Below are 9,845 nucleotides of genomic sequence, written 5' to 3' on the forward strand. Positions count from 1 at the left end.
GAATACTACAAAGCTGGCAGAAATTTGAATACTACAGATCAGGTCGCACTTTGGAAACACAAGATCAGGAATCATTCATTTACTACAGAGAGATGACTTTAGACAATTACGGGACTTTTACAATATTTCCCAACATATGGAAATACTTTTTTATCTCTGAATTGTTTTGTTTTTTTTATCTTAAGCACTAATGCATAACTTCAAATGTCCACACAAATAACACTCAATAACACAAATATGTAATAAAAACGGCACACTTTATTTGCATGGCGGTATACAAAAGTATAAAAACATGAAAACTTGGCATCTATAAATGCTTTCATAAAAAAGTCCAAAGCTAGTATCAAAAAAGGCATAAGTATAAAAAAAAGTCTGTTTAAGTGTTTGACAAGGGCTACCTTGAATCTCTGAATGGAAACAAAATGCTGAAGTACACTTTACAAAAAACAATACAAAATTTTCAAAAGTTTTCTTTTGAACTGATACAAAAGTTTCAAGAGGGCTTTTGTTTGTAGTAGGATATAAAAACATCAGTGTTTAATTCTTTCGTTTTACAGAAAGTCAAGAGCAGCTTGGTTTTTACTCTTACTCGGTGAAGCTCATTTCAGATTTTGAAATGCATAGTGTAGTCTCTCTTTATCTCTTTCCATAAACATATTCATTTGTTCATACATTTGTCCCAATGTAAAAGCCAGAAATGCATCGTAATTTGAAATGAAAATGTATTTCCTGGTGAAATAAAGATCGCAATGTGGTAATACTAGAGTTGGCCAGATTTGAACCATCATGTAAGAACAGACGTAACAGTTCTTAAGCGTTTATGGGACCAAACACTTGAAATTTTCAGCAGACCCACATACCCTTTAGAAAAAAGTGAAATAATTTCAAGAGTAAAATTCAGAGGTCAGTTTGGAAATTCTTATTATGCCTTTTGGATATATGATAATGCTAACAGGGCTTAAATACTTAAAATTACAACACTGCTCAATTGGTGGATTGTAAAACAATTACATAGTCATAATCCGGAACAAAAAAAAAAAAAACAAACAGGAACAAACAAATAAATTAACTTGTTCTTTATATTAATATCAAAATTTGTAACCAATAATACAGCCCAACGCAAACCTCTTCCCATTTATAATACAACACTTATAAAAACATAGAGCAGACAAAAAAGGATGGACAATTTTATATATATATAAAAAATCAAATTCTACTTAAAAGGCAAAAAAAAAAAAAAAACCTGTTTAGTCTTTGGTTGGTTGAAATCCAACAAGTTTGAGTGTAAAAACACAAATGGCGTAAAGGCCTCTCCCAACTGTTGTACCACAACAAATATTAAAAAAAAAAAAAAACCTGCGACGCTGAGTCCAGCGCAGGGAGTGTTGACGTTTCCAGATCAGGGTTTTTTTTGTTTGTTTGTTTTTTTTCCCCCCTCGTTTGTATTGTGCTTCTCTCCATTGTCTACATCACCAGTGTCCTCGTGGGGTAAGTGTTGATGTACTTGTGGTTCTGCTCAGAGGCCAGAATGTGTTCCTCTGTCTTCCCACAGGTTGCTGGTTCCCAAGGACTGAGCTGCTGCTGCTGTGGAAGAAAAGGAAAAAATGCCACTGGTAAGTATCTTTATATGAACTCGTATTCATATTTTTTGTGCTTACATTATTTATTATGAATGAGTTAAATGTGTGCATACAGAAGTTTTAAAAGTTATAATAGAATAATTTCGTTTTCAGACATTATTCTGTTGTGGTTCAACTGTGAAATCTTTAAAAGAGACTGATTAATAAAACTTGATATGCCCCTTATTTGTCACAAATAATCAAATTTACAAATCATCGCATGGACAGAGGTTTAAAATAAAAAAAAGATAGCTTTGTGGGCAACATGTTAGAGATCAGGCTTTTTCTCATCAATACCAATGTTCGTTTTTCTCATTGGTCTTGATAGATTCTAAATTTTATTCTGAACGCTTCAACATATAAAAGAAGAAATATGCTGCAGGTGCTTTGACAGCAGTTCTGTTATCCAACTCAGAAACAAAGGATTATCCCCATCTTTCCAATTTTCATAAAAGCACTTTAGTACATAATATTATTCGATGTGTTTATAAGCTTAAAAGTCAAGGAGTTCTAAGTTTTCATCCACTTAATCAATAGGAAAAATGTTAGGACTAATTTTTCAGAGTGCAGCCAGTGACTTGATGTTTATTATTTCATGGTTGTAGCTTAACTGTTTTTGTGCATAATAAATTCCCTATTTTATTTTAAAAAGTGTAATTTATTTACTAGATGAGCTTAATTTACATACCTGTAGTGGGCTGTTCATGTCTCTGTGAGGAAGATGGTAGGGCTTGTGTCCATCCTCACTTAGTAGTGAGCTGGTAAGTAGATCCTGATAAAAAGTTAAAAAACTAAATCAATACAAAAATTCTTATGGAGGTTTACAGGTAACATTTGAGTAATCAAAGTCGCAAGGTTTCAGTGTCGTAAACTCACATGTGGACTTACAGGTACTTCCTGTGCGGAAGCATTGGGGGAGAAAAGCTGTGTGTTGAGTTCTTGCCCCTCCCACTGCATGCAGGGGCTCCTCTCGCACGGGGACTCCACCTTCGCACCGAAACACATCCATGTCATACAGCGCACATGATCATGCAACCACAAAACGATGCAAACGACGTATGTGCTGATCACAAACGCTTGCAAGCAGGAAAACAGACTCCATGCAAACTGTTTACACGTATTTGCATTAAAGATAACAGGAGAAAACCAAAACAACATTCTTAACAAGTTTTCAAAACATACACACTTAACCTGCTACATTTGTCTTTAGTTTATTTATTTTCTGTTGTTGTAGGCATGTAGGTGATCAGGATGTGTGGAAAGTACCTCTTGTTTTATCTTCTTAAGTGGAGGCTGGTCAATGGCGCACTCCATGGGTTCTTGTTTGATAGACTCGACCATTTGCTGCTCCAAAGTTTGACTCTACAGTAAAAAGACCACTATGTCAATAAATCTTTTCGTTCAAAACAGCTTGTGCGAAAGTACTTACAGTGACAAGAACTCACACACTGGTTTTATTTTGCCTCACCTGTAGTTTGAGAGATCCATGAAGGCCCAAATTTGATCTGAAAGGAGTGGGTGTACGAGGGTTCGACTCCAGGATCGATCGACGGATGTTTGGAGTTCGGAATCTGAGAAGGAAAACATAAACAGCGCTTGAAAAGAGACGCGTGGTCAAACCTGTACATTAAAACGATGAAAGTTCAACTGGACTTACATTTCATTCTCTTTCTGTGGCCTGATAGAGTGGTCGACGAGAGGTTTGGTGTCTACAGCCATGCTCATTCGTAGACTGTCATCGGAGTGTTCTGGACTCATAGACTGGCTGAGAAACTGTGAAACAGACGAGAGAAAACGAGTTAGTCAAACTCTTAAAATAGTTTGTCCTTGAGGGTGGAAGGAACTTGGATTAAAAAATGACAGCAGAGGAAAAAAAAAAAAAAAAAAAAACGAGTGGTGACACTACTGGAGGTGGATCGAGGTGAGAAACACTAGATCTAAATGATTCATGCTGTTGTGGGTAGACAGGCTGGTGACTAGATGGATTCTGATCGCTTTCAACTATTTTAACTACCTGCGAGGGAGAAAAGGGCAGATTTCTGACTGGAAAGGACTTTGGAGTTGAGCAGATGACCCTGCCTGTTTTCAGATCCAAGAAGCGACTGGGAGCGCTTTTGCCCTCTAAGGGGAGGCTCTGGAAACAGGGCAGTAAAATATGGGTCAAGTCCCAAGACTGAGAAAATCTTCACAGCAAGTTGTCACGCCTTGCCTTTCCTATGGAAACAGTTCTATGCAGGAACATGTGCTGTATGTTTCTTTAATTGTGATGCAGAAACTTACAGAATCAATGACGGATTCCATGAAGTCGGGCATTGCGTTTGTGAATGTCGGGCTGCTGTGATGGCTGCCGGCGGTGCTGCTGGCCCGTGTTGCTGAGGCACTTTCTTCAGGTAGGCAGCTCTGGTCAAGAGGCAGTGCCGGGGCAGCGGTCTGGAAGTGTGATAAAGACGTGGCAGCACCATCCGAGCTGCTGGTCAAAGAGCTCTGAGTGGCCCAAGACGGAAAACTCAAATTCATCTGGAGAAGTGGAAAAAGATAAATAAATAAATGTGATGTTGAGAGATAAAAAAAAAAAATGCATGGAAATCAAATGTGAATAAGTGCTTAACAAATAAGGGAAAAAAAGAGAAGAAGAAAGGGAACTTTAAATTAAAAAGCAACAGAAGTGTTGAGCAGAAGAAAGTTGCACAAGGGGTCACACACACAGTAGAGAAATGGTGATAAGGTCCTGTTTCGTCACTTTTGCAGAAACAGACCCCCCAGATGTTTCCTCCTCCTTATTCACGCAAATACACACGTCCGACCACTGTCCTCAAAGACAGGGTCAAAAATACACACGCATAAATCGTGCTGTCACAATTTCACACCCAGACAGACGTCTTGACTTACTGATAGGGACGGCTGGATTTTCAGCTCATTCTCTGTCGCCATGAGCAGCCGTTCGATCTCTTTTACTCTCTGCTCTTTCTCAGGATCCTCGTCACCATAGTGTCTCTAGAAAGAAGTTGGCATTGGGGGGAACAAATTAGAACATTCCTATTATTTTCTTCACATTTCAATCAGAAGAACAACAAAAAGCAAGTTATTAAAACAGTTTTTTATACTGTTAGACAATATAGCACTATTTTAATGTGAAAAAACCTGACCTAATTTTACTAGTATAATTGTTGTGCTTAATTGGATTACATGTGACAAAATATTTAGGTGAATATTTAGTGAATTTGGATTCACTTGGGTTCTATATTATTTGATACTATTGAAGTGGACTAGTTTGTCTTGGAGTGTAGATGACCAACGATAAAATAGGGGTTTTATAAATGAAATTAATTGAATCAAATTGGACTAAACTGCAGGAGGACTTGCAGATAAACATGGGCTGGTTTAAAGGAGCTAAAGTTTCAAAACGGCTAAAGTTTACACCTTAATGTGCTTCAAATGAGATGCCTGCAAATATTCTGGAGCGACTTGTATTTTCTCCAGCCTTATGAACCAGAGACTAGAACAGCTGTGTTACTGGGCACTGCCAGTCCACTGGCTGAAAGAAGACTCTTACACTTTACGGCTATTAAGGCAAACCTTTTACAGATTTAGAAACTTAAAACAATTTCAGAGATTAAATAGTTTTTTTTTATCTTTATATAAAACCGTAGTTTTTAATTATATGCAGGCAACATGATGAGAAAGTAACCACCATATGACTGACATGATGCTTAAAGATATTAATGAAAATTGTCATCATAGGTTGTTTAAAGTTCTTACTTGTATAGCAGCAGTCCCGTGCTGGGGAATGTTCAGGATGTTTAAATGCAGAGCCATTGGGAACGGCAGCTGTTGAATCAAGGAAAAACATTACGTTATTATTTTATTCCAGGACATCTTTCTTTCTTTTTTTTTTTTTGGGCCATTTTATATATATTTGCTCCAAGATTTTAAGTTTACTCACTCTGTGTGTTTCAGATATGTAGTTGTAGGTCACAGGAGACAGCTGTGCGTGGCTCGGTGAGTGGTGGGGGAAGCTCATGACGTGATTGGTGGTCTTGATGTAGCCGTGGTTCATGGAAAGCGAGGAGTTGCTGTTCTTCGATGTGTTCTGAAGGTAGCCCTCTTGTTCAACCTTTCGCCTCATCGTGGAGTTCCAGTGGTTCTTTATGGCGTTGTCAGTCCTGCGGGTTGCAAGAAAAACACGGATTAAATGAGAGATGTTTTATTCAACACACCCATGACCTACTGAGACCCGTGTCCGAAAGAGTTGTGCTCCAAACATGTTATCAACACAGACACATGCGGGCTGACACAGATAAACAAAGTCTCAGTCAAACACACAAGCCCATGCATGTAGTTGATAAAGTTATCAGAGCACAGCAATTACAATAATCTTAGAGCTTTCTCTTTATCTGTTGATATTCTTTTCTACACATTTGTTTCAATAAAAGTCAACCTACCCTACAGTCAATGCCTATTTCTCATTTTGCGTTGCCTTCTCAACTATCCTATTTCGGCCTCCTAACCGCAGCGTTGCGCAGCTAACCAGCAAGGGCTCCGTGATTCATCCAGCTTCTCTTTTTTCTCCCGCTCCCCCAAAGCCTTCTTCGTTCTCCGCCTCACCTGCCAGGAAGCAGCTTGGCGATTTCTGCCCAGCGGTTTCCCAGCTTCTCGTGGGCTTGGTAGATGATTCTGTCCTCCTCCTCGGTCCACGAGGTCTTCTTGACCTCTGGGTTCAGGTGGTTGTGCCAGCGCTCGCGGCACTGCTTGCCGATGCGTCCCTTCAGGTGCTTGGCGATCACCGACCAGCGCTTGGCTCCGTACTTCTGGACCAGCTCGATCACCTTTGGTGTGTGAGGGAGAAAAATAAAAAAAGAAAGAGTGCAAAGCCAACAAGAGGAGGAGGAACAACGTGAGAAGGAAGTCAATAGTAGAGGGTGGGCAAGGGGAAAGGGGAAGGATGGAGTAACCACAGGGAACAGAGGGAGAAGTAAAGGTAAAGATATGATAGGCAGAGGGAGGGAGAAAACACAAAAAAGAGAAATGACTTTAACTCTTTGAAAGTAAACAATTCATTGTTTCTATTTAACCAGTGGGGGTGACTGGGAGCACCTGCTGGTGAGCAGTGAGGGATTTTCCAGTGGAACATTAGCTTGTCTGCTAATCATCACACTGACAGCATGTGGGTGGATATATAACTCCTTTGATACATGCCACCGATTAAGACCAACCAAGTTATTTGTTGTGTAATAGCACCTTTTAAATGTGCAACAGCAGATGGCTGAATTGCTTCAGAGTTGTTGCTACAATCACTCAGGAACATAAAGTAATTGTTTTTGATTCTTACAGCGCGTTTCCTGTGAGTAAAAAACTGTTCACTTCAAACAGACCTTAATGCTAAATACGCCTCATAAAATGCTGCGTTTTCTTACCCTCTGGTCCTCTTCTTTGGTCCAGGGCCCCTTAATCAGTTCTGGGTTGAGAACCTTCTGCCATCGGTGTTGGCACTGCACATCTGTTCGATTCTGGGAATTTTGGAGAGAAAATTTTGGAGAGAAAACATCATTTTGCTGTTGCAATAGGGTAACTTGCACATGTTAATAAAATCAAGCCGAGGATTAAAGAAAATTTTTGTTTTACCAACACTCAACTAAAATAAATGAAGAATCTTTTTTTTTTTTTTTTTTTTTACAATAAAAGCTTTAATTTATCTAATTAAAGCCCTAAAGTTAGACAAATGGGAGAGTGTCGGCATGACTGATTTTCCTTAGATGTTTTGAGGACATAGTAATGCAGCATGGCCCCTCCCCCACTTGTTGCTGATAACTGGTAACCAGTTAGGTGAAAATCACCGTAGTAATTATAATACTATTTTTACTCAAGGTTAGGGCCGATCCATGCTGACTCTTCTTAATTAGACGTCTTTTCTTCAAATGTTTCACCTGTGCATGCCCTCCCTCGCCCTCCATCCCAATCTATAACTTACAGCTAATAGACTTGCAATTAGCTTCCAATCTTCTGATCCGTGAAGTTCTACCAGTTTCTTCAGCTTCTCATCCTGAATAAAAGACAAAATATGATTGTCACTGCAATAATCAGACACTAGTTTGTCTAAAGATAGGAATTTTAAACTTTTTTTTGCATACCTCTTCTCGAGTCCAGCGTGTTTTTCCGAGGTGGCGTTTCCCTACTTTGGCAAGAGTCCCGTCGTAGTCATGTTCGTACACATCTGTCTCCTCCTCATCTTCCTCGCTACTGTAAACACTGTGAATGCACACACAGGAAAAAAAAATAATTTTTAACCCAGTTTAATCAGTGTAAAAAGCATTAGTATAAGAAATTAAATTAGGCAAATACTGGAAGAATGAGCATGCCTCTCTCTAATCATCACGTTGGAGAGTTAATAAAAAGAAAAAGGAAAACCCAGTCTGTATTCATCAGGTGTCAAAAACAGAGAACCAGTCATTCTTGAAGGTTTGGGTGCAGGCTTTGTGCCAAGACACTCACAAGCAAAGAAAGAAAAAAAAAAAAAAGAAAGAGGGAAGAACAGTAAGCTGAAGGGAGGGAGGGAGAAAGGGAGGGAATGAGAAACAGAGAAGGATGAACAGGTTCCAGTGTTTTTGGTTTCCACAGATACTGGGATTGGCATGTGTGATCATCATTTTGTGACCCCAACATGTTCAGACCTGTGCGGCATTGTACATCACAGTCTTGCATGCATGCACACACACACACACACACACACACACACACACACGCACACGCACACGCACACGCACACACACTCACAAGGAACTGGTTAGCCAATCAGATTGATGAACAGTGTTAACGTGGAAGTCAGGTAGGGTGCTTGGAAAAGAGCAACAGGTGACCAGACATCCTACTGTGTGTGTGTGTGTGTGAGAGAGAGAAAGAGAGAGAGAGAGTGGGGGGGGGGGTATTTATTGTGCATTATCTTCCTCGTTCCACTTCTTTTTTTTCATAATGCATAAGATGTGACTGAATTATCAACAGCATTAACATTATTGAGAAGTACACAAATAAACCCTAAAGATTAACTAGTTTATGATTTTGTTTGAAGCAATAAATACAAACTTCTGTGTCATTAAAGAGCATTGCATAATAGAGCTAGTTGACAATTCACAATAGAACAAGTAAAGCTGACTAAAAAAAATCGATCTTTGCAATTCCGTTTAAATTAAACTATGCAGCTTTCACGTTAATATTCTAAACCTAAGAACCTTGTAAAGCAGAACAAAAACTCTCCATATGCAAGTGTAACACACGTTAATCAGCATAAATATGTGGGAAAACTCTATACAACTATTCAATTCAATTCATGAATAATTATTTATCTGAAAATAGAATGGGGTAATACGTGAAAAAAGTAGCGCAGGTACTGCAGAGGACGCTGTGAAAGCGCAGTTTCCAAAATAGCTGAGTGCGCTCCTCACATTCAGAGATGCTGCATAACACTTGCAAACTGAATCAAGCCGGGTTTAGAAATGCCATCTTATGTAGATACCATTGTAATTTACAGAAAGAAAAACATAAAAACGAAAGTAACAGTTTTCGTAAAACCGCTGGGAACTGGTCAGCAGACCGTGAGGCGCTTAACAATGGCTGCGCTTCAAAACTTTTTCTTTTAATTAAACATGAGATCCGAAAGGGGCTTCTGCCGTTTAAATAATGACATATTGACAAGCAGGCTGTTTTAATTAAGTGTATTAGGCGATTATTCAGCGCAGCTCCACCGGTGTCCACGCACCATCTCGCTCACAGCGTGGCGTTAACTCGCGAGCGTGTGTGTGTGTCACTGACAGCAGTGAGGAGCGCACATGCCAGATGACCACCACCTGTCATTGGCGCGAGCGCGACAACCTCACCATCAACAAATGCCAAGAAAACACAGAGGCTTTCACACACAAGTCGCACAAAAAGCAGATAATTAGCTTAAAAAAGAAAAAGCCATGTGAGCGCTGTAGAAAAGATGCCGCTTTAAACGCTCTGGTTTCACACAGAAATAACAGCAATAAATGGAGAACAACTTGCACATAACAAGGAAAATTGTGAGAAGAAAGGAGAGTTCATAATAGTTCATCTGCTTTTTACCTGTTTTTCGGCCGCCGAGTCATGGTAAAATGTAGCCAGCGGCTTGCAGCAGGTTGCGCCGAGCGTGTACTTTCGGTATCTACGCCGTGTTTGTTCTCACTGCGATCAGGCAGACTGACATTAATTTAAACT

The 9,845-nt window shown here is 39.5% G+C and overlaps 1 protein-coding gene across 3 annotated transcripts; it reads right to left on the reverse strand.

Moving 5' to 3' along the window:
- Positions 1–238: 238 nt before the first annotated feature.
- myb (MYB proto-oncogene, transcription factor) lies at positions 239–9,845 on the reverse strand. Of its 3 annotated transcripts, XM_088001897.1 has the most exons (16): positions 9,714–9,845; positions 7,748–7,865; positions 7,588–7,659; positions 7,034–7,126; positions 6,225–6,445; positions 5,563–5,782; positions 5,379–5,447; positions 4,509–4,613; positions 3,900–4,136; positions 3,634–3,753; positions 3,277–3,392; positions 3,088–3,190; positions 2,886–2,981; positions 2,496–2,606; positions 2,308–2,391; positions 239–1,584 (listed from the first exon to the last, which is right to left on the reverse strand). In XM_088001897.1, the coding sequence occupies exons 1-16, from the start codon at positions 9,734–9,736 to the stop codon at positions 1,465–1,467; spliced, it is 1,908 nt and encodes a 635-aa protein (XP_087858023.1). In that variant the 5' UTR covers positions 9,737–9,845; the 3' UTR covers positions 239–1,464. The 3 variants fall into 3 exon arrangements, with proteins under 3 accessions (XP_087858023.1, XP_087858022.1, XP_014850005.1); XM_088001896.1 differs by lacking the exon at positions 3,634–3,753 and having other exon boundaries at positions 2,508–2,606; positions 9,714–9,840; XM_014994519.2 differs by lacking the exon at positions 3,634–3,753 and having other exon boundaries at positions 9,714–9,840.

This window comes from Poecilia mexicana, unplaced genomic scaffold, assembly GCF_051168715.1.
Source record: "Poecilia mexicana isolate PSO_F unplaced genomic scaffold, ASM5116871v1 scaffold_21, whole genome shotgun sequence".
Taxonomy (NCBI): Eukaryota; Metazoa; Chordata; class Actinopteri; order Cyprinodontiformes; family Poeciliidae; genus Poecilia; species Poecilia mexicana.